Raw genomic sequence first — 25,269 nt, 5'->3', positions numbered from 1 at the left:
TCAGGGTGAGTGTCTACTTTGCTGGTGGGGAGGTGGGACAGGCTGTGCCCGGACTCTGACCGGCCGTGGTGGAGGCATGGGAGACACGCCCCGGGACGATGCCCAATGCGGGGGTCGGCGGGGCCCACCGGCGCGGGGCCTGGCGGGGGGGCTGGACTCGTACCCGTGCCCACACCGCCGCTGCGCCCCAATCTGCGGCGCGGGTCGCCGCGCCATTGCCCGCTGCGGCCGCTAGATGGCGGCCTCCCAACGAGCAACGCGCACGGTTCCCCGGCGCGGAGGGCGCGCCTGGTGGACGCGCAGCGTCACTGCACCCTCCTTCCCCCAGCAGCGACGGCGGCCATCGCTGTGCAGCCCCACGTGACGGCGCGTCGGCCAATGAGAGCGCGGCAGGGGGGCCCCGACTCTCGTCCCTGTGGCCGCCATTAAAGAAAAAGGGTCTCGGAATTAGACGGCGGAAGAATCCCCCCTCCCCCTCCCCGCGCCGGCCGCGACGCGACATGGGGGAGACGCGCTGAGGGGGAGCTGGCTGAGCAGGATGCCGCGGCCGGGCAGCCGCCGACAGAGGCACCGCTGAGGGCAAGCGAGGAGGAGGAGGAGACCCGCCGGCGGGGGCTTCGGGGCACCGACTCCGCCAGCAGCAGCAACGGCCGCCGCGTCCCTCTGTCTCGGCGCACGGCGGGGCCGGGAATTGTGGGGTTCCGACCCCTTCCCCCGCGGTCCTTCCGGCTGAGGAGAGCCCGAGGCTCGGCCGCCGCCTCCCCGCCCTCACGAGAAGACCTCGGGGAGGGGGCCCTCCGCCCACTGCCCCCGCGGGGCCGCCGCAGCGGGGCGGCGCGGAGCCTTCCCGCAGCAGCCGCCGGCTCGACGGGCTCCCGGAGCCCCCTCACCTGAAGAGAGACGGGGCCGCCACCCCGACGGGGGGGTCTCGGGGCTCGCTCCTCTTCCCCCCGCGGAAGACAACGCTCCGCTTGAAGACTATCATTTTATATTTTTTATTCCCCTCCTCCCCCCTTTCTTTCCCGGTTTTGTTTTTTAAAAGAAAAATACTAATTTTTTTTAAGGGACCAGCCCAGCTGCGAGGCCGGTCCCTCCCCGCCTCGCCTCCCCCCGCCCGCTCGCAGGGGTCTTGCGGGGTTTGGCGCGGTGGAGGGGGCCCTCCCTGTCCCGGATCCCCCCCTTCCTGCGGCGCTCGGCGGTAACTTGGCGGGGTCCGGGCTCCACTGAAGAGACCCACCCAGCCCGGTGGACTTTGTGGGGCTCCCTCGGCCCCGAAGGACAGCTGGGGGGAGGGGGGGGGGGCGAGCTTCCCTGAAGACACTCTGCGCTTTACCCCTGCCTTCTCCTCCGAAAAGACTGGGGATCGGCCTCCGGGAGACTCCTCCATCCTTCCCCGAAGAGACTTCGAGGGTCACCCGCAATTTCCTCCTTCCACCCCTCTCCCCCTTCCTCCATTCCCCACGGAAGGATTTTTTTTACCCAACAGAGGATATTTTGGTTTTGCCCTCTCTACGAAGAGTATTTCGTTTTGGGGAGGGGGGGTTTCCACGGGGGAATTTAATACCCCGCTGGGCTGCTAAGGAGACTTTTGCGGCCTTTCTCTCTCAAGGAATACCTTCCCCCCTCCGCTGCCCCCGCAGATGTTTTTTTGGGGTACACCCCAGGAAATTTTTCGTGTCCTGCTTTTATGAATTCTCCAGACTCGCCTTCTGGCATCTAAAGTTTGTTTTTATGATTTTAAATTTTAATTTATTTGGAATATTTTTGGAGCAGGGGAGAAGAATCTGACCCCCCCACTCCCTGTTGCCCTCGGACTCCGAAGAGACGAGCCTGGATTTTTCTCTCTCCCACAGCCAATCCTTCCCAGTCATTCCACAATTTGCCCCTTTCTCATCTGATGACTAAAGAAACAGGAGGAAGAGGAGGGAGGTTTCTGGATTAATTACCCCCACTGGATTATTTATTTTTTTCCTACTACTCTTGCTTGGCATCTGAGAAGAAGGAGGGATGTCAACTGATTTTTACCCCTAGCCCCCCTGGATTAATTACCCCGTTTTTATTCTCTTGTTGGATCAATTACCCCTTCACCTTACCTCCTCTTCCTCTCCTCCTTATGCGAATGAGAAGACAAGAGGAACAGGGAGGATTTTGATCTTAATCTCCCGTCGTTGGATTACTTACCACCTCCCTCTTTCTGTTCTCCCCTTCCACGGTGGTTTTACCCCCCCCCCCCCAGCCCCCCCGCCCCGCGTTTGATATCCACAAGAAGAGAAAACGTTCCTAGTTTCTCTTCAATTTTTTTTTTTTTTTAATATATTTTTTTACCACCTCTCCGATACCACTCTCCTCCCGGGTTATTTATCCTGCCACTATTTCGCGTGCCTGTGTGTCCGTATGTAAATCCCTTATTTAATTGTATTATTATTTGTGCGTGTGCATAGTCCCCCCTCCCCCCTTTCCCTCTCGGTGTCTGTCTCTCTCTCTCTCTCCCTCTCTCTGTCTGTCTCTTTCTTTCTTGTCGGAGGCTGTGGGATAATGGCGTGTGGGTTGTGGCTGTGAGGATGAGTTCCTGCTTCGTGCCGAACGGGGCCAGCCTGGAGGATTGCCATTCCAACCTCTTCTGCCTGGTAAGTGCGGCCACCGGCACACACACACACACACGATAGACACGGGGTGGGAGAGAGAAGAGGTTTGGGGGAGGGGAGGAAGGGGTAGTGGAAGCAAAGCAGCCATTTTTAGCATAGCTTCTGTTGGATGAGTCCTCAGAGTAGGCCCTGCCTGGAGCCAGCCAACTCTCCCATGCCCCTCTGGTTCCCCCTCCATCGCTGTCTGTCTCGCCTTGCCCCTCCCTCCGGTTTCTTCCTGGAGAGTATCCTCCCTGCAACTTGCCTTTTCCCTTTCCTTGCCTGCAACTTTTCCTCCTTTCTCCCCATCTTCCTACCTCTGCTTCTGAACCAGCTGTTTCTCGCAGGAGGTAAGGAGATCTGATCTTTCTCCTTTCAGCCCCCCATCTTGGGGAACTTTCTCTTTCATGTCCCCACTCGTGACATCCCAGAGAAATTGAGCCGGAACCTCCCTTCTTCCTTGCTTTTAAAGTGATCTCTTTTACTGCTTGTTGTTATTCTGGAGGTCTGCTTTTGGTGATGCTCCCCGTGAAGCAGTGGTGTCATATGTTTTGTTGTGCACCATTTTGTAGTCTTTTTTTTTCTCTTTTTGACCCAAGTATGAAATCATGCACATTGTTAATTTTGGTAGCCCCCAAAGTAAATTTGATGTAACTGGACTGTGATGCAATTTCTGGTGGCTGTGCTGAGCTGTTTCATCTGCTTTTTTAATGCAAATTAGCTGATCTTAGCTGACTGCCTGGTAATTCTTATTCTGGAGATTGTTATAAGTAAAAACCTGAGCCAAGCTGTGGTACTAATATTTTCAGGTGGAGGGGAACCTGGACAGCCTGAACATGTCTGCAGCCTGCACCAGGCCTGCGGCTCCATATTAGTAGTGCATTTTTAAATCTTAGAATCTTTCTGAAGTATCAACTGCTCCAGACTACCTTTCGTATAAATCGCTTCTCCTCCTGAAGATAGGAAGGCTGCCATGTTAGGTTTAAATGTTGTAGTAATGTTTTTGTGTGCTGTCATATTGGGAAGAAAAAAATAGTGACTGTCCTCATGTGAAAAATCTTAGCGTAAAACTTCATGAGGTATTGCATTGTAGATACGCCAGGAATTGTCTATTTCCCATTACGTATAGTAGTAACTCTCTTACTTTATAAAGTCAAATGAATTTTTGCCCAGAAGAGGATTTAGTGGATCATAATCGATGCGGACACAAGTCTGGTATGTAATTTAATGGTAAAACCAGGATTTAAATTCATAAAATGCGGTGTGAGGAATGAAAGTGTGATAGCTTTTGGTAAAATCAGCGTACCTGTGTGAGATACAGGGAATTTTTACAATGGAGAAACTTGTGCTATCTTCCAAAGTAGTAGATGACTGGAAGAATGTATGCTTGAGTTAGATTTACTGTATTATCTATTTCTCTAGAGTAATCTTGGGTTGAAAAGGTAGTGTATGCATAAGTGAGCAAAAAGAAAGATGTTCTTTGCTAAGAGAAGTGTTTAGTAGATTGGGCAGTTGCAGTCTGCAAATAAATACATTATTCACTCGTCTTTCACTTTTTTATTTTAAATCAGTCTGACTTTTCTCTCTGTAATCTTAATGCTGCTTTGCTTTAAACAGCTCTTGCTTTATTGCAGTTATTGAGGGAGCTTTTAAAACGTGGTGCCTGATTATTTAGAGTTTTATCTTCTAAGGTACACAACGCTTACAAGTATGGTTTCTGTTAAATATTTTACTGTATTAGTCCTTCCTTTTCCCTTTCACCTGCCTCTTCCTGTGCCGCCACCATCATCATCATCATCTTGTCATAGCAGGATGTTTCTGTTGGAGGTGTACCTACCCCACTGTCTGACCAGTTGTTCTTTTCCTTCCCTTAGGCTGATCTAACTGGGATTAAATGGAAGCGATATGTGTGGCAAGGTCCAACATCTGCCCCCATTCTCTTCCCGGTCACGGAAGAAGACCCTATTTTGAGCAGCTTCAGCCGCTGTCTGAAGGCAGATGTACTCAGTGTTTGGCGCCGAGACCAGAGGCCAGGACGCAGGGAGCTATGGATATTTTGGTGGGGTGATGACCCCAACTTTGCTGACCTTATTCATCATGATCTCTCAGGTAGGAGGAAATTAATACCTTCTTCTGGTCAGTGAAAGGATGCTTTTACTCAGGGCTGTCTTCTGCCACCTGTTAGATAATCTTTTGCCAGCCCTTAGGAAATCTGTACGCTCTGGACTGTTGTCTATAGATAAGATAAATTTATTGCTACAATCTACACCAAATTATTATGGCAGCACAGTGATCCAGCAGCTTCTGTATGTGTTTAGGTCATCTTTGACTGCTAGATTTTAAAGAAACAAGTTTTTGTTCTCCGCTTTTTTCTTCTGAAAACAAGCTTATGAATTTTGGCAGCTTCTTCACAAGAAAGCTCTGCCGAAAGCTGTGCCTGTGATTCACAAGTGATGTCTTAAACATGTTTTGATAAGATTCCTTTTGTTGGGCAATTAGAACTTTCAAATTCAAATAGTTAAACCCCATTTTATTATGTAATAAGAATTGTTGAGATCTGGGCAACTTTGGAACTGTATGGGGTTGTTTTGATTAGAAGTCAAATCATCAGTGAGAAGCCCTCAAAAGACAGCGTCTGGAACTAACTGGCTGTTTCCAGGTGCAGGAATCTCTCTACACCTTGTGTTGTTATTTCTCTCCCCACCTTTCCCACTGCTCTGAACTTGTACCTGCTTTCAAACTTAGACTTTTGAAGGACTGAAAATATTTGCATTCTCAGTAATGTTGTACTTCAAAATTGGCTCCTTGCTTTGGAAATGTTTGCTTGGTGATCTCAGTTCCCAAGGTAGATGGCTTTCCAGTTAGTAGATGGCTTTCCAGTTGCTTATCAGTAAGATGACGAAGTTAGGTTTTCAAACTGTGTAAATCTAGTGGTGAGACTGTACTAATTCTAGGGGGGGAAAAAAAGTCACATCACTCCAATTTCCTTTCAAATAATGTACAGTGTTCAGATTACTGAAGTGTAAAATGAGACCAAGGTTTGGTGACCTGGTAACCAGAAATTGTTAATGCCGTCTGTGTTTGTGGATAAGCTGAAGAACAAATATGAGTTTGAAGTGCTGCCGAGGAAGCTGACTTGAAAGAATTTAATGTTGTGTGGAATTTTCATTCAAAAATAGTATGCTCTGAAAAACAATTGATACGCTAGAATAATGTTTATTTCTTTGGATAATTGACTACAAAGATTGGGATCTTGCTTGTATTCCTGTCTGTCCTGCAATTATAACTTTGCATCTTAAATGGCACTTCTGCTGTAGGTTGCTTGATATTTGGGTGCATTTATGGCTTCCTCATTTTGCCTTATGGATAAGGTCAGTTTTGACCTGCAGGGAACATCCTCGTTATGACTGAGGTGTAACTTAGTCTAAATGCTGGTTTTGGTCCGGGCCTGCCCCGAGCAAAGACCAACAGTTGTGCACAAGTATCTGTTGTAGATTTTGTGTGCTGTTGGCTGGTGGGATTGAATTGCGACAAGTATGTTACATTATTTTTTGAGTGGAAGATCAAATAAAAGCTAAGCCATTTGGAGAGTTCATTTCTGCACTACCTGGCCATCAAAATAATTTGTTTGACCAGCTTGCTTTGCATTCTCTCTTGAATCTATCTGCTAGTGATTTAGTATAGAGGTACTTTTTGAGAATAATGGCGTTTAGTAGCTGAACTTTTATGCTTTTATGGAATTACACTTTAAGCACGTATCATCCTAACTACTTATCAACTCTTAACCTCTCTTAGGGTATAAGGGAGAGTTAGTGGAGGATTAGAGTCTTCCAGCCGTGTCTTCGCAATTGTTTTGTGTGTTTTCTTTGTTCAGGTCACCTGTGAGTGTGTGCCTTTCAGAAGAGCTGTTCCACATGTTTTGCTGTTAGATATTTTTCTACGTAAATGCTTATCACTCATGAGACTGTTACCTATTGTCTATGTTTGGTGTATCTGACATCTTGGTTTTTGCAGGCATGTTTTTGTCTCCTTTTAATTAAAAGGAGACATTATCATCTTTTTGAGTGTGTCAGTTTGCTTGGCTATATTATAAAGTTGATATTAATCAGCTAGATTGTGGAGGAGATGGCTGAGGAGTGGCTGCACCTGCACTTTTTCCCTTTACACAAAATCTTAATGTGAACCTCATATAAGGAAGAATTATGGCTGAACCCAAACAATGTTATCTGACCTTTGTCACAGACCTAATGGATTTTTTTCATTGGCGGACAATTTCTCCTCCTAATTCACATTGCCCTGTTCTCCCAATGATTGCCTGTTACATTTTCAACGGCAAAGATAAATCACTTCTTAGAGAAGCTTGTTACCTGCAGAATTGATTGGACATTGTTTTGCTGCTGAAGGTTAAGGTACTGCCTCATTTAGAACTTTTCTACTAGGTAGGCGAAGCTGTAGTTATTAGCATTGCTCTGGCATATTTCTAACTTTTGGTTCTGGCTTTGTTTGGTATGAAACTGTGCCTACTAAGGAGAGGTCAGTATTTTGACAGTTTTTGACTTTTTTGGTGATACGTGGTTTCAGTGAACAATGGACATTCAGTGTCTGGAACACATCTTGGTTATCAACCCTCAAGGATTTGAAATATGGCAGCCTTCAAGTATCCTTTTGTCCCCAAGATCACTTCAAAAGGGAACATACAGTTTTGTGGGTGTACATCTCTGCATACTAGATTAAAAAAGAAAAAACGATGTGTCTGTCTCTTCAGCCTGTACATTCTAGAAGTTAGTCCTTTGCCCTGGAGATATATTTGTTTGCCTGCTATTGGCTATATATGAGTTCTCGTATCAAGCCTTGGATAACTGTCTTGTTGATGGTCAGGGATTGTTGTTGCCTGGGGGCATGTCAAAAGGAGACTTGTTCAGAGGTCCTGATTGATCAGTAATATTGACTTCACTCAATCATCTTTTTTTTTTTTCCTTCCCCGGGAAGCTACTTGCTGTATGTAATACCAAAAACCACATAAGTCTATTTGTACCCTAACATAGCTAGAGGCAGACAGAAGTTAGTGAAATGTTATTTTATCGTCTAACAACCTCAAAGATTATGTTTTTGTTGTGACAGTGAGGCTTGATTATAGTAATTCCTGCAACTCAAACCTTAAAGTAGGACATCTTTTCAGATTTCAGAAGGCAATGATCTCTCACTGGTCTGATCAGCAGTTATTTTATCAGATAGGTTCTTGTTTGAAAGTGCTTACCTGTACACTTGGATTTTGTTTTTTACATTGGCAGTACATTATTTCAAACCTGAGAACATGATGAATTATGTACAAGACATAGTCCCAAGGAAATGGTTACAATTTGATTAATGCGTGGATAGAGGAATGCTTCTGTATGCCTTTGACCTTCAAATTGCATCTTTTAAATGATGAGCTACAAGATCTACCTTTTTCATTCTGGTGCTTATTAAATCTTGTTCATTTACTTCAAAAAATTAGTTTTCCTTGTACCTGTCGTACAAGGAAGTTTTTGTTTGCCAGTCTTCCTCATGCTTCTACCAGGGATAAATGTGTAAAAATAAGGCTAGCCTTAGCTCTTTGTTGGACTTATAGCGGAGCTCGAAAGAAGAAGAAGAAAGGTCTGTGTACTGATGCTTGTTTGTGGGTACTGTATGGTAAAACCAGCAGAGACTTCTGTGTTGGGTAGTTCTCGGTATGTGTGCAGTATAGATCAAACCCTCACCTCCAAACAAACCTGTGGATTGGTTGGTTTGTGCTGATGGCAGCACTGTCTCATTACTTTTAATACAATGGAAACCAGAGCATGAGCCAGTATCATACTGAGGGTTCTGCAGAAAAACCTGCCTGTTGCAAGTAGTTGGCAAAGGGAGCTTTGCAAATAGTGCAGCCAGTGGCTTGCCTTTTTTTTTAAATAACATTGGCTCTGTGAGACCATTTAACTCCTGGGAAAAAAAAAAACCCAACAAAACCCCAAATCAAAACCAAACCAAAACACCCAACAAAACCACCAAAACTGTCCACCACAAAAGGTTGCTTTCTTAAAAATTTTGCACCTAATATAACGTGGTGTGTTTAAGTCAGCCTGTCTGTCATGGATTGCACGTTCCTGTGTATGTACTAAGAAGGGTTATGAATGTTCTTTGCTTCGTGGTGCAGTGATGCTTTAGCATTTCTTCGGTCTTCCATGTTAGAGATGTGGCCATTTAGGCACAACTGCTGATAAACATTATGCAAAAATGACTGAAGCAGTCTTTTTAAAACTTGTGTGACCTGGTGTGAGTACCAGCTCAAAGGTGATGTTTAACTTCTTTCTGTTTTCCTCACCAACATGCATGTGAAGTATCTGTGGAGTAAGGTGAAAAATACTTTGTCACAGTAAACAAGGATTTTGCATCATATTACGTTGGTTGTATATACAATGTCACATGCATAATATATTTGTATAAATAAGAGCAATGACTGTTGTCACTTGACATCTGACACTAAGGGCAAGTGAAATATATGTGAAACATAAGTGAAAGGGCAATGTAAGTGTAATACATGTGCATAGGAAATTACTCAAAGACAGTGGGGAGGAGCATATTGGAACATCTAGCTAGAAAGCTTTTCTTGTGCCCGTCCAGCCCAGCCCAGCCAAACTTACACCCAAGAAATAGTGAAGGAAAGCTGTTACCCTCTTAGCCATGTAAACAGGCATGGCCACACACTTACAAAAAGCTTACACATTTAAATTTTCAATATTTAGAAAAATATTCTGCTGGGTAGAGAAAACCTACATATGTGGTGCTAGTAAAGGGCTGGCACTGCAAAAGCTAACTTGTAGTGGTGCTGAGTATTTTGGGTATGGTGTTTCGGACAGTAGCGCCTGTTTTGGCTTCTTTCTCAGTTGATGAAATTTTCAAACTAGTTTGGATATCTGGAGTCTTAGATCAAGGCTCTTTTCAGTGAATGTAGATAACAGCTACAACTCTGCTAGAAACAAACTGAACTTGTCTTACTTGGATTCTTAACTTGGTGGTTTTGAATTTTATTCAGTCCCCCCTTTTTTTAAATTCTTTTTTCCTGTGCAAAATCTGATGCTTCTCACTTATTTTATAAGGGAAATAGGCCCTCAATTATTTTTCAGTAGGTTAACTAGGTAGTTCTGGCATTGGGCAATTTTATTTAATCTTAAAAGTGTTTGAATTTTAAAATCTTTTTAAAATAGAGAACTTTACTTGAAGTGTTTCTGTCAGGCTGTTACAATATTGTATACAGCAGCACTTTCATGCTGCTTTGTTTATTATACTTCCCTTGTAATCTGAAGCTTATATAGGAAGTTTGATTGTATAAATCAGTTTTACATCAGTCTATTTCTATAACTGGCGTGCTGTCAAATAATGACAGAAAGGAAGCCTGTGATGGTAAGTAATACTTCTAAAAGACGCATCTCAGTCATGATACTAAGGAATGGATTTTTCCTCTGTGTAATGGAAGTATTTGGGGGAGGAGGAGAGGAATTGGCGTCCAAAGTGGAGGCTTGACTGTGATCTGTTCCTGTGCATAGTTTATTTTAGAGGTTCATTGAGCATTAGGAAGATATTTTTAATGGTATGGTAAACATATTCAGCCTTTTCAAGAATTGATGCTCACTGGTGTTTTGCTGATGTGGCCAGCTATGTTAAAAGGAGAAAGGGGGAAAATCCACTTCTTTAAAAATCTTCTTGAAAATGGCATTTTTAATACTGTGTATTTATCTGTTGCATTATAGATTAAGAAATTTAAAATTGGTTTTCTTGCAAAAAAGCCCATACATTCAGCAAAGATCTGTTTGTTTGTTGGCAATCTTTGATTAATGCATTTGGCTAAAGATCTGTTACCATATCTGGCAACAAATATGATTTAGAACATCTGACTTTAATTAAATGGAAAAGTTTAAAGATACTGGTTTCTTTCATTAAAAATTGCAAGGCTTTTGTACTCTGAGCGTGCTTCTGAACTGCCTCACCAAACACTTGTCCAAGAGCACCAGACAGACAGAAGGGCATAATCAGTAAAAATAAACTTCAATGCTTCAGGTGAACTGTACAAAGAATGTAAACTAGAACATAGAAGTACTGAAAGCAAATAGCCTCCTGCAGCCCTGTCATTAAAACTGGATGGTGGTAACATCAAGGAGGTGTTGTCTGAGAAAGTTTATTATGTATGAAAATTGCTTTTTCCTGGCCATTGTTTCCATTAATTTTTCACTTCCTGAGAATTTTTAGCTTTGTTTAAGGAAAACTCTCTGCCTGATAAGTGGTGTAAAGAGAGACGGATCTAAATTCATTGGAGTGAGATGACGTGCATAACTTTTTTAACGGTTGTCATAAAAGTATGTTGCAGAGGAGCTGAGTGGTTTGGACAGTTAAGGCAACTAATCAAAAATACAATATTTGTAACCTTCAGGTTGCCAGAGCACTTTTGTGGATACCACTGGTGTGAAGAGAAATTGTGGCTTAACACCTTCTTAAAATGAGTCAGCAACTTATTTTGGTTTGTTATCACCACCAGATTGAACATTTCAAGTTTTTAAGAAAGTGTTTTAAGAACACATTCAAGTGTTTAAGAAAGATTAGAAGACAAAAGCGCATCTTCTTCTTCTTTAGAAATGGTTTACTTTGTACAATTCTATTAAGTAGGAGGATTTTTCTTGTGTTGATAAACAACCGTTTGAATTGAGGAAAAAAAATAGTTGAGAGATGTGAGCAGATGTCATATTTCTCCTTCCATCCACCACACTAAAAAAGGGGGAGGGGAGAATGACTAAATAGACTTCAGAAAGACACAGAACACTCACTGCTATTTTTTTTGCATGAATTTGAATAATGTTTTGAAATGAGGGTATCTTTAACTGTCGTTTTATTTAACCTTCCCTTTCTATAGCAAGATGCACTGCAGTTTGAACAGGTGGTCTTATTTTGGGGACCAGACGTTCTTCCTGATCGCTAGGCAGGCTTGCATCGTGCTGTCTTCTTAAATACTAGGGGTTGCATTGTAATTTCCATCTAAAGCCTTGCATTTTTCCCACATAATATACTCATCTAAGAGCTCTCTGTTTCAGCAGTATACTAAGCTAGGAGAGCTCTTAAGAATTACCAACTCGTGGCAAGTTCTTGCATGTAAACTTTTGCTCATAATTTGGTTGTCAGCACAACTGTAAATGCTACATGAAATACCTGGCACTTTGTGGTGTCTTCAGAAAATTGAAACCTTTTCTTTGTGTCCACAGTATGACCATCAAAATGCAAGGTTTGAATCACGCTTCAATATCTTTGCTATTTCAGCATCTTTCTTCTATTTGATACACTAATATGTCAAAACAAAATTGGGCATAAAGGCTGGAAATAGCTCTATTTCCTCTTACAGCGGGTAATGGATGCTGGGGATGTTCTCAGAATGTTGTTTATTTTTTTTTTTTTTTTGAAATGACGAGAGCCATATAGAAACCAACTATTTAACCTTTGAGATGGTGTGGAGTTTATTGTGCAGTTAAAGTCCAATATCATTAAGCCTTGTAGTTAATGTTTGCTCTGTTGAGCTGCTTGTTTGCCACCAGTTGAGCAGCGTGTGCCGAACGGCAGAACTGCCTGTGGGACAGGGCTGCTCAGCTGTGTACTGCCACAAATCTCTGAGCCGGGGAAAACTGTGTCCTCTTGACTCAAACATTTTATACCCTTTGACTTTGGACCTTTGTTGCTTTTTTGTTACAAGCTTCTTGTACGATGTTTCTTTAGTGAGTTACTGTATTAATCTTGTAGCTTTATGGCTTTTAAAAACGGGTTTTAGCTGAGCTGTAAACCTGCAGTAGGGTGGTTGGGTGGGAAACTCCTAGTGAAGTCTCCTGTTTAGGTAATGCGGTTCCTTGCATTTCCTTGTGTTTACCAGAAAATTATTACCAGAAAATTCATGTCATGATTCATGTATAATGATGCACGCCTCATTTGTAAATAATGTGGCAGGTCTGTTTACTCTTATTCTGTCTTTAACTCACAATAGTGATCTTGAGTGGAAATGTAGTTGTGTGGAATCTATCAATACGCAGATATGGCCACCACGTTCTGGTTGCAATAGCATCTAGAAATTCCTTTCTCTGCCATCTTTGTCTTAAATATTGCTTATTGTAATAATCCAGAAGTTTTTTTTCCTAAACAAAACTTTTAGGTGTTTGGTTTTCTACATGCTCTCTAATTTAAGGATATTGAGACTTTAGTTAATACTATTGCAACCTTTTAAGCTTGTAAGTGGCTTCCAGATAAAGGTGAAGGGGCTTATTTCAAACAGGGATTTAAAATGCAAGGGCTTGGCTGTATTACTGAGGTTTTCTGATCATTGAGCAAACCAGTGGAAAGCTACTTGGTGAACCAAAATCCTCTGTAAAGGAGAGGTGGACGGACAGGTCGCCATTGTACGACCTGTTGTACGGAACTAAACCTGAGCCTTGCTGCTTGGAGGTGCACAGAGAAGGCATGAGGGGCAATGCATGTGGAATGGGAGCAACTTTGAACTCCGAGTGGGGGTTGGAGCAGGTGACCTCCACAGATCCCTTTCAACCTAAATTATTGCTTGACTATCCGGAGACAGGAGTAAAAATATGTCTCCTTATCTATGTCAGACGATCTTCTAGTCTCTGCTGTTACCTAGAGTATAAAAGAAGTGGCGTTATAAGAATAACTATGTTAGGTTAGTCCAAGGAGACCCATAGCAGATCCTTAGGGATTTATATAAAACATGATATACAGAGAATTGTAGGCAAAAAGTTAAGACCCGATTGCCAGTGATTTAAGGATAAGATCTTGAATTTTCCTATATTATCCTCCATATTAATGTGTTGCTGGGAAGGATGAATATAAACTGAGAGATACTACAGGAACTTTCAAATGTCCCTCATTTTACTTGTGTAATGTAATTGTAATGCCATCGTAGTCCTTTGGACTACTGCATATACTTCTAGGGCCCATAAACTGTGTTCAAACACTGATTACGAGCCAGAGTGGTTAAAGAGATTACAGCTTCTTATAATGAATCTTGCTTTCCAATTTGGCAAATCAGTTTGGCTTGTGTAAGTTGGATTCCATGATTAGGTTAGATTTGTGGGGCACATAACATCTCTGTGTTTAACTTCAGAATCCCATTAGTATGAACTGGGCTTTATCTTTGTGCATGCTGGTTTTCTCTTCTATGTATAGATCAGAAAGCAGGACTAGCCTGCTTAAATATCTCTCTTATTTTGAATACAAAAGAAAAACTGCAGTTGTGAGAGTCGTCTTCAGGATGTTCTTACCAGTTTTCTGAATCTGGGTATTTTTTTTCCCCCTCTAGCAAATTGTTGAACATTGAGGGTCAGTTGATCAGTATTTGTGCCCAGCTTTCCTCAGTCAGTGGTAGCTGAAGACAATAAATATATTAAAAGTTTGGCTTTGGGCAATTAATTTTTAAGCATAATTGTCAGCTGTGTCTTTAGAATAAGCAATTCAGACTACCCAAAATGTGAGCCACTGTGCAGACAGGTCAGTATACAGTGATCTTGCAGGCTGAAATATATAATGTACTGATGCTGGTTGTTCCTTTTCTGTACAAACAGTTGTTGGATCCTTTTTTTTTCTTGTGGGAGATGAGTTATTTTTATAGCTTATTACTTTTAGCAGTTATACTATTATGAAGTGAGTAGTTATTATCTGAATGTTACAGGCTTTTTTTGGTTGCACGTTATGCTGTGAATGTCTTAAAATCTTGTGGGAGAGAAAAGGATATTGTGATGTGTGCATGAAATAATAGGATGGAATTCAGTGCTAATTTATTTTTCCCCTTTGCCTTGTAGAAGAGGAAGATGGTGTTTGGGAGAATGGACTTTCTTATGAATGTCGCACTCTGCTTTTCAAAGCCGTTCACAACCTGTTGGAGAGGTGTCTGATGAACAGGAATTTTGTACGCATTGGGAAGTGGTTTGTGAAGCCTTATGAGAAAGATGAAAAACCTATAAACAAAAGGTAGGATGTTATATGTTGCTTTATTAAAGAAGTTGTAGGGTTTATTTAAGCTTCACACTAGGAGAAGCATTTAATGAAGAGCGCTCTGGTTGTGGTTTATTTGGGGATCTGGATCTCTGCTTTTTCTTGGTTTTCTGCCTTTCTGGAGTTCTTCAAAACTTCCTTGTGAATGAAGGAATTAATACTAAAGGTAGCAAGCAGTCTCTTCTGGTGCTCATATACAGACCATGGATAATAGGGATGTTGGAAAAGAAGCTAAAGTCTTCTAGAAAGGAAGAAAAGCATACCTGTGTGAACAGATACCTGTTCTGGACTTGCCAGTATAGTGACTGAGACTAATTCTGACTGTAAATACTAAGAAAGACTCATTCTTTTAGCAAGTGGGATCTAGAGGGCTATTTACAGGCACCACATGAGATTTGGGTAAGTTGCATCCTATGGGAGATGTTGAGAAGAGAGTTTGAAATGTCAGCTCCTGGTCAGAAAGAAGATTGTGTCTGGGAAGCTGGTGTTAAAAGAACACATGCGGCCTCCACATTGAGGGGGAGGAGGGCGAGAAGAGAGTTTTTGATCTAAATTGGAAGGACTTCTTCTCATGGTTCTAACATGGTTTGATACGGTCTATGTTGCCTAGCAATAAATAATGAAATGAATAAAAACTAGGTTAGCTGGAACAAGTTTAATCGCTGTTCCCAAATCAGCTTTTAAAATCCAAAGTAATTTAAAGCTTAGATGATGGGGGGGTTTTGTGTTTATGTATTTTTTTTTTTTTTTTTTTTTTGTGTGTGTGTATGTCTATGTATGTGTTAAATCTTGCATGCAGGAAATTTTGAGATCAGTGGCTTTGCTTTCTGGGTGTGGAGTTGGCCATTGTTGGCATCTTCTGCAATAAATTTAAACTTGAAAGAAAATTAGAGCTGTTTTGGAGCAAAAGAAGCAGAAGCACATGTTTGTGTGTGTTTCTATTAGTACTTGTGAACTGCTGCTTTTAATTTATGTATCAACTTGTCCTTTAGTTCTAGGCATCTCTTTCTCCCCCACTGGTCAGGGCAAATGCTTCCTCTCTGGGGTGTCCTTGTCCATCCATTTCTTCTGTGTGTTGTTGCTGTAAATCAATAGTAAAGAGTTTACTTTTAACTGTTTAGGCCAATATTGTCTTGGCACAGTCTGGGCTTTCCTCATTTGAGGAACTGGTTTTCCAAATTGCCTTTTGAAACTAGCATTAGTTATGTCATGGCATCTCTTACAGTAATTCTATAAAGTGCTCTACAGCAGCCGGAAAAGCTGATGAAAGCTTTTAAAATAAAATAGCAGTGTTTGTTTAATTTGGAGACTCTGATTCTTTTCTTTCAGAAGGTCAGCATGCTTGATGAAAATAACTGAAGGAATTTTGTGCTTTACCCACACCACAACTTCATCATAGGTAGTCCAGAACTACTGGAAAAATATGTAGAAAGGTTAGACAGATCTGTGTAAGACAATTTCGTGGCAGACAAATCTTGATAGCTCAGTTCCACATGATATTCTTGAGTATTGGCTTTTATGAAACAAAGTGAAGGGAATGGCTGACAAATGTGCATACTCATTGCAGATTTGGCTCATCCCTTCTAGGAATATCTAGAATTTGGATAATCTACACTCTCTGGAAAGCTGGGCTGTTCAGAGGTATTGGTTCAGGCCTCTGCTGTTCCCAGCAACTTCCTTTGAGAGAAACCCAAATGACGGAAATAGGTGCTTTGGGATACCACCTCTGTGGCTAGAAAGTGTGTTTTGCTTCATTTCAGACCTTGTTACTGTTCTCTTTAGTGCCTGCTTCCATCCCATATTATTACATATGCTTTGCTTTCTTTGGGAATGTTGTTTGCATTAACATTTGGAAACCCTGAGATAGAATTCATGTGCCTGTATAACTGAAAGGCAGTTAGTGTACTGGGGATACAAAGTCTGCTACCAGACTGCTTCAGAGCATAGTTTATACTACTACATGCTCTGGGGTTTGGCCAGCTGCTATATGGACTGGTTTTCTGTGTATTGTAACTACAGATTTTGATAAGGTTGGTTGTTCTTGCTGGTAATCTTTAATTTCAAAGACTTTGATTAGCAACTGAGTAGTTGGTGCTGTTGGTGGTGGAGGTAACCTCTCAGTAGGCGCTTTCTGGAGCTGTGGTTGAGCGATGTGCAGGACTTTAGTCCTGCTTTTCCCCAGTGCTTCTCTTTGAAGGATGTGTGAATAGAGCTATTTCTTTTATTTGAAGCTGATCCCATCTGGATTTTTCCGAGTTCTGTTTGAAAGCATGTGGTTCCAGAATGTGAGATTTTCTGTTATCTGTTCCCCCAACAATAGAAATTAGTCGTGTTGAGCTTTTTGTATCTATGTAGTAATGCAACAGACGTAAGGCAGTGGATGTAAGGCTGTGGTTTCTAATAGGTGTTTGGCTGTGAGGACAGGTCCTCAGGCAGCCGTGGCTTCCTGTCTGCTGCTCTGTTGTTTTTCCTGCTTTTATAAGGTTACATTAAATTAATAAATAAAACCCCAAACCAACCAACCAAAAACCCAAACCAAAATCCAGAAAAATCCATTGCATCATTGCATTGCATACATTTTAATTTTAAAGGGACCACAGTCCTCAATGTTCATAAACTATTGCCACTGTGACATGTGAATAGATTATCAAGAAACTAAGAATTAGATAATTTTAAATGTCTGCTGTTTAATTATGTTTAATGATGTGACTCCTAAACCAAAGTTATTAAACTAACCTCATATTATTATAATATATTATTCTAATGTATCTTAAAAATTTTGCCATGGAAGAAGTAAAAACTTCAGCTGCTTGCGTTCTGCAGTCACATGCTGCATGTTGACAAGGCTGCAAGGTAATAACCATGACCTGCTCTTCCCTTCCTCCCCCTGCTTCTCCCCAGTCTAAAACCAGCATTGAGAAAAGTGAGACAGACATGTATTTGGTGAAATTTGATCTGTTAGAACAAGTCACGATTACCGTGTGTGAGGAAACTGTCTGAGGTTTTCAAGTATGCCAGTCCCACTTCTGTTTATAGATAGGGCAGGAATGGAGTAGCTGACTCCCGAAAGTGCGTGGTGGGCTTTTGTCATTGCCCCTTTGTAAGTAGGCGATTTTCAGTTTTCAGGAATGGGTGATGGGGGTCAGGAGGAGATCAACAATAGAATAAAAGACTAAAGAGAAGGTTTTTCTAATGGTGTGAGTTGTAACCAAATGGGGGGGGGGGATCAATGCCTCCATATTTGTCAATCACTTACAGCAAGGTAGATTACAGAAGTTCAGTGATGTGTTTTAAATGACTGTGTATTAAATTACAAAGTTTGCCAAATAGGAATGTCATCCTCTTCTTTCTCCTTTCCAACCTATTGTGTTGTTACTGCCATGTTTAGAAATATGGTCATGTATGCTTTATTCCAAAAGCCACCCTATAAATGTATGAGGCAGAGATTGGGATCTGCTGCATCCAATTGTCTGTCTACTTTTCTTGTTAGGCTGCTCAAATAACAGCCTTTGGATGAGACTTTTCCTCTTGCCAACTGGATGATAAAATAGTAGTGTCTGCTTGGAATAAATATGATTAGGAAACTTGTCAGATTAAACACTATTTTAGATACAATTCCTTAATGAAGATTTAATCTGACACTCCTAATGAAACAAAATTATGAACTGCTTACGTGGAGGATTTCCTCTGAAGTTTTGGTGAGAAGTGCAACTGGCTAAACTTTAACACAATCAAAATACCAGTAAGCAGTAAGCAAATAATTGAGTAATCATGAGTTTGTGGGAGATCTGATAGACAACTGAAAATCTACAACATCAAAAGCTACTGTATTACTTGTATGGTTGCTTTTTTTTTTCCCCCCTCTCACTGTAAATAGGAAATAATATAACCAACTGCGGTGGGTGGCAAACCAGAACTTGTGTCTGACAAGTTCACTTAAAAAACCAAAACACAAAAACCCCCAGAAAATAAAGCACCACACACCCAAAACAAATAATAAAAAACCCAAAAAAAACCCAAAACCTATTTGGAAAATTATAAGTGATAAGCTTATCATAACTTACAAAATGAAACTTGCTGCACAGGTTTCACAGGTAATGCTGTTTCACATTAGTCTGGGTACAGGATTTTATAATGCCAAGTCACTGTACTCTTAGTTTTTTCATAGAAATACTATCTTAGCTACCTGATGTAAACAAGAAGTATATGACTGCTGAAAAATATTCATAGATATAAATTTGGTATTTCTATAAGCATTTGTACGTGTAGTTATCTTGCTTCGAAGGTGTGATTGTCATAGTTCTGAATATATGTATTTTTATTCTCCCTGCCTCATTCTGCTGGAGTAAGAGGTGAAACTAGCCATACTGGCTGTGATCCCTGGGTTTGGTGCAAGTGTATTGGCAAATCTGCAGTCTTGAATGGCTGTGGCCATTCAGAAACATGAAGAAATGTTTGTCTTGATAATGTAATAGCATGAATGAGATCACCTATTGTCTGTCTGGTCTTCAGTGCCCTCAAGACAAAGGAATGCTCTCCTTTCAGTCCTGAGCCCACATTTCTGCCTTTTCCCCATTTGGCTACCTTTTTCCCGTTTCCCCTGGGTCTTCTTTCTGTAGGAACAGAGTAGTTTGCTTCTTGATCCCTCTAGAATGATGCTGTGAATTATTATTAAGGAACAGAATGAGGTTTAGAACTCTAAAGCTCTAAAAAGCTTAGAAAGTTTAGAAAGTTTAAAGCTCTAAAATGTCCTCATACTTGAGGGAGTTAACCACACAAGAACAACGTGTAGCCACAGGTTTCGCATTTAGTTCATGTATTTAACTCAACATCTTAATAGCTGAAAGTAAGTGCTCTTCCTTGATACTGTTGGAATATTTTCTATTAAGTCTGCTCAACTCTTTTTCCAGTGTAAATTTCCTCCCTATGTTAATCTTTAAATCAAACAATGTCAACATTTTTTTACAACAGCTCTAATGAGGCTGTTCTGGCATCATGTCCCGGCAGGAGAGCAGGTGATGTTTTTCCTTTTACTGTAGACAGCTGGAATTGAGAGCTGCTGTAAGTAGGACAGTGCAGGATAAACAGCAGGAGCTGAGAGCATTGATCACATGATTGTCTCTTTGGAATATTGGGTTGCTACAGAGACTACAAGCAGACAAATTTAGCACTTTACATCACAAAGCAGTTTTCTCTTATTTAGCTTAAGTTACAGTGGTAGTTGGTTCATTAGGAAAGATGAAAAAATGATATGGCCCTTGATTTTTAGGTTTCAACAATAAATCTATGCTCTTTTTGTTCACTGAACAGTAAGGTAACAGAAAAACCATAGAAGTACTTCAGATTCTGTTAAATGAAATTTTTGTAACACATTTAAATTTTGAACTTTGAAAAAAAAAAAACCAAACAACCCTGGCTTAACAAGATGTTTGTAAATGTCTCAGAATGGAAAAGAGCAGTACATTGAAAGCTGTTACACTGTCTTTAAACAGAGTAATGTCTACCTATTATCCATTTTCCAAATATAGTTTGGATTCTCATTCTTAATAGCACGTGTATATTTCATTGCGAAAGCTCAAGTGCAGATAATTGAGATTTGCATCCTCAATAATTAAGGGATGCTAAAGTATAAGACGATAGTGTATTAGTCTCACTTAAGTTCTGAAATACAGGAACACGAGCAAACTCTTTTTGTAGTATTTCTTATAATTGTTGTATCTGGAGGAATAAAGACTTTATGTGTATATATAAACTTCTAGTTTCATTCTGAAACGATCAGTTTTGCTTCTTTGTAAGATGCCATGCTGGAGTTTCAACCTTGTTTTTGTTGGGATGAAGCTAAGCTCAGTAAGAATGGAGTTAATTTACAAATGTGGACATCTTTAAGGTAAATATGACTTCTTGTGGAATACAGGTCACTGGCTACATTTGTATTTGTTTTAGTGCGTTTAACTTGGTTATGGAATAAATAAGTATTTTTAACTTGCAGGTCTAACTAAAAACATTCTCGGCTATGTGAAGAATATTTTGGAGAGCCTTTTGACAGTAGTCATTAATGATGTGCTTTGAACTGGAAGTTTTATCTCCTTTGCTATTAGCTATGTTTTTTGCTTTGTGTTATCATCAAAATCAGCTTTCTGCTATATTTACCTTCATGACCACAGGGAGTTACTCAGAGATGCTTAGAAAAATGTCTACTGTTCCATCTTTTTGTCAGTAGTTAGGGAAGCATCTGTGTTTTGAGATCTTATTACTTCGTGTTAAGATACAGAATGTGTAACTTGCTAGAAAATGTAGATGTGCATTTGTTTAGATTTCTTTGTGCTTTCACATTAAGGGTGTTAGTGCCACTGTGTCTGCTTGACGTGCAGATCTCGTGATGGGACTGATACAAACTCTGATGTTGTAGGGGAACTTGTAGCCAAGGGCAAGAAAGGTGCATTTGTGAATTGATTAATGATGATTCAAGCTCTTATCATAAAAAGTAGTAGTGCAGCGTAATGAGAGTGTATGATAGCATGTTCTTCCTAGAGAACTAGGAACTAATTTCTCCTATCCTCCATTTGCCTCAGCCCCCAGCGCTTAAAAATCAAAACACCCCTCTCCAAATAGCTAAAAGACAACCTGAAAGAGCTCATGAAGTATCTAATAATTGAAACAACTTGTGTATTTGCCTTGTGGCTTTTTTCCTTTGGTTGGTTGGGGTTTTTTTTGGTGTGTGTGGGTTGGTCTTTGTTTTGGTTTTTTGTTTTGTTGTTTGGTTTTTTTGGGTTTTTTTTCTTTTTTTGTGATTTAAGAAATAAAAAAAACCTCTTTTTTTTTTTTCCTGGGAATGATTCCTGGTGCTGTGTTAATATAAATCTGATCTAGTATTTTACTTTCATATTTTGCTTATTACAGCAAATGCATACTTAGTTTCTTGCTCCTTTCTAGTCTGAATTAAGATGTGGAGTTTCGTAATTCAGAATTATGGCTGGTGAGTGGAAATTGAGGATGCCATGTTTAAAATAAGATGGGTTCTTGAAGCAGCACAAGTGTGATGGTGGCTGCATAGAAAGCTTCTTGTCATAAGTGTCATGAGCCCGTTGCAGTGTTATGGCTGTACCTGGAAGATTTATATAGTCACAAAGCACCACTCTGAACACACGCTTACAAAGGAAAGGTGGTAGATGGGTTGTCTTGAGGGAGTTGCTTCCGCTTTTCTTCTGTTAGCTCAGAAAGCCTCAAGTGGCTTGGCAGCTCCACTCTTTCTTCTCGGTGATGAAAAGCCCTAGAGGGCTGCCTGACAAAGAACAAAGTGTGTGGCGTAACGTATCGTAGAACAGAGGACAGTGTAGTGCATGTTGAGCATGTGGTCAGGTATGTAATTCCTCGAGACTTACTCCTTGGCAATTATGTTTTGTTTTCTATCCCGTGCTGGTTGCTATAGTGTTGTGTCTCAACCTGGTTAAAGGAAAAAGAAAAAACTAACAACTGAATAGGAATGGTCTGAGGGCTTCATGGGGGGTGTGTGTCACCTTAAAACTTTTTTTCCATTTAAATTTTTATTTCCAAAAGAACCTATTTAATTGCAGGACTGTGTTCTCCAGCCCAAGCATTTACTATAGAAGGCAACTGTCACGTCTTAAAAAGGAGCTTCTTTGATACTTGAAATTTATTTAAGTAACATACAGAAATAGTCTGTAGTGAGGAATAACTATTTGGAAATGCTTCTATTTGGGCAGCTATGATGATCGGTTGGAAACTCTCAGGTCTATTGCTGCTGCTGCTAACTATTGTCAGCCAGTCATGATATATTGATTCATGGTCAAAATGCCCCAGAGGGTTCTGGGTGCTGGCCAATAGGTACCAATTTTTGGCAAACATGTTATAACAGTCTGAAATAATGATGCCTATTAATTAACAACTTAAAACTCCTAAACAAGGTGTGTTCTGCCCCACTGAAGGTGAGGTCGTAGAATCCTGGTTGTGATGGCAATTCTGGGACAGTAATTTTAGTTTGCAATGTCCATTTTCCACATGTAGGAAATGGCAGTAGGAAGTTTATGGCTTATTAAGGATATGGTCAGGGTAAGCAGTGCCTTGACTTGGTTAGATACTCCTGGTTCAAGCCAGAAGTAATTCACAAAGACAATCTAGGAAAATATGAGATAGTAATTATAAACAAAGAACAAAACCAAAAAACCCACTTTCTCTCTTTCAGTTGAAACATTTGGATGCTTTTTTGAATTTACTATTAAATGTGCTATGGTTGTTTTAGTTGGAGACTCCTTTGTTGCTTCTGATATTGCAATCTCCTTGCCTTAAAGCTCTAGCGTGGGGCTGATTTGAAGTATGCAATCTAGTGAAGTGTGGATTAGCGAGGTTCTAATGCAGCTCATATTTGTGAAGCACTTTGAAGATATAAAGCTCTACATAAGTACTAATGTGGAGGAAAAAAACCAGACCTAATTATCTTTTTATCAAGAAGGTATTTCCAGAGTTGCTAATGGAGATGTACAAATCTCATGTATGTGTGAATTTTAGTGTGCTTTCCCCTCCTACCCTTCAGTTTCTCTTACAAAGGTAGAAGTAGAAATTGTATTGAAATGGTTCAAATTGGTTTGTTTGTTTGTTGTGGTTTGGTTTTTTTTCCCCCACATAGAATCATAATTCTTTCTCTCTGAAGCTAAAACATCATTTTTTGTATGATTAGAGTGAAGACGGAGTGTGAGGAAATAAATGTTATTTATACAAATGTATTTTAATGAGGCCTAGGTGAGGACTATTTTGCTTAAAATAGCATCACTTCCAAATAGTGTAGCCTTTTATAATTTTTATTTAATTTTACTTTTAAAGTTGCTTGCGGTATTGTAATTAATTCTGACTGAATTCTGGTGTGTTCAGATCAAAATTCATAAAGAATGCTCATTCTGATGGCACTTCATAACATTTGTATTCAGAGATCAGTTGGAAACTGGATTATTGATATTTAAGTTCTGTGATTAGAACTTTAATGAGATGAAGTTAATTAGAAATATTAATGGAGTAACTTCATATTCAGGTGAGAAAATGAGATTTTTGGCAAAATAGGATATTTTTTTTCTTCAGGATTTTCTGTTACAGCTCTGTCCTCTGCCCTTCTCTCCTGTGTGCACATGCAACAACACCTCATCACAATTGTGAAAGTACCACAAAATAAACAGGCTGGGGGAGGATATCGACACTACCCTTAAGACAAGCTATTATTTTTTTTGCTGATTCTCTCTCCATGCAGGATGGAAGTTCTGAGGATTGAGGTGTTTTTTAATACTTTAGTCCTGACACGCTCTGCACAAATTATCTGGTGATCTTCTGAGCTACTTAAAATGTCTGCAAATAAAAGCATAGGGTGAACCCTGCATTAGCAGGCAGGAAACCACCAGCTTGCTCTCTGTTGTTGTGTCCTTGACTGAATGGTGAAGGTAATTTGCCTATTTACCCCAAAGTGATAAATAAGTCATTTTTTTTGCCTGATTAGGATTTTTGGTTGTGAGGTGAATTATTGAGAACAGGAGAGAGAGACTTGAGGAAATAGCAGAGAAAGATATATACGTGTGTATATATTATTTTTAATAGGTTATGGTAAGGTTTGAGAAGATTCCTCCTAAACTGAGGTTGAGGTGACATTGTGTACTAGCAGTCAGAAACGTGAGGAATTGGAGAATGTACAAATGTATTATTATTAATAATAAAAAATACAGAGTTTCTCACAAGGTCCATAAAATGGTCTGTGTAGGTGCATCCAGTAACTTACAGCTCTGGTTCTTTGTTTTGCTTGCTCCTTTTCTCCAATCCCCTGCAAAGAAGCTTTGTATGTTTGGTTGGTTGGGGTTTTTTGGGTTTTTTTGGGGGGGGGGGGTTGTTTGGTTTGGGTTTTTTTTGTTGTTGTTGTTAGGATTCTTCATTGGTTTTCTTGTGATTAATCCCTTGCATTGATATTTCCTAAAGTTTTGTAGCCTAGCAGAAATTAGGGTCTTAAATGTGGAGAAACATGATTAGCATGACTAGCTAGGAAAAAATTGAATGCTATGTTTGAGTCAAGTGTTAGTTTTGCCTTTCATGTTAACCTTTAGTTTAAAGATGACTCGTGTTTTCAGGAGATACTGTTTACACCGTGTGAGAATCTGTTTCCCCTAGCTTGTGCTGAAGGACAGCAAAGGTTTTTACTGTGTATTTCTATGATGAAACAATATTATCCTATTGCGTTTAACATGACTTCGCTGCACTTCAGAAGGTACGGAGAAAAAACCCTAAGGTGGTGTGCATCAATTTGCTGTTGAACACTTAAATTTGTAACTAGAATTAGTGAAAATTGTATAACATTTGGATTTTCTAGAATGAATGGTGCCACGGTAGATGTGCTCTCCCTGCTGTGCCCATAGCATGCTCGCAGCTCACATGCCAAGGCTGGCTGAATGGTGCCAGTGACAACAGCGGCTACTCTCTTACTTTATTATTTTGCTGGAAACCTCTCCTGCTGAGTAGGGCAAGAAAGGACTTCTAATTTTGGGGGTTGTTTTTGTTTCTGTTTTTGATTTGGCTTTTGCATGATGACCTTGAATTTTCCTTGCTA

General features: G+C 40.5%; 1 protein-coding gene across 1 annotated transcript in view; it reads left to right on the top strand.

The window, feature by feature from the left end:
* The first annotated feature begins 393 nt into the window (after positions 1–393).
* MED13 (mediator complex subunit 13) overlaps positions 394–25,269 on the top strand; it is a 54,986-nt gene continuing 30,110 nt past the window's right edge. The window contains exons 1-3 of the mRNA XM_030472871.1: positions 394–2,627; positions 4,499–4,733; positions 14,483–14,651. Coding sequence (XP_030328731.1) covers positions 2,562–2,627; positions 4,499–4,733; positions 14,483–14,651 — 470 coding nt within the window. The 5' untranslated portion in view covers positions 394–2,561. The remainder of the gene's footprint in view (positions 2,628–4,498; positions 4,734–14,482; positions 14,652–25,269) is intronic.

Source organism: Strigops habroptila (genome assembly GCF_004027225.2).
Source record: "Strigops habroptila isolate Jane chromosome 13 unlocalized genomic scaffold, bStrHab1.2.pri S16, whole genome shotgun sequence".
In the NCBI taxonomy this organism is placed as follows: Eukaryota; Metazoa; Chordata; class Aves; order Psittaciformes; family Psittacidae; genus Strigops; species Strigops habroptila.
Note: the sequence above shows the minus strand (reverse complement) of the source record. Positions and strands in the feature narration are given on the sequence as shown.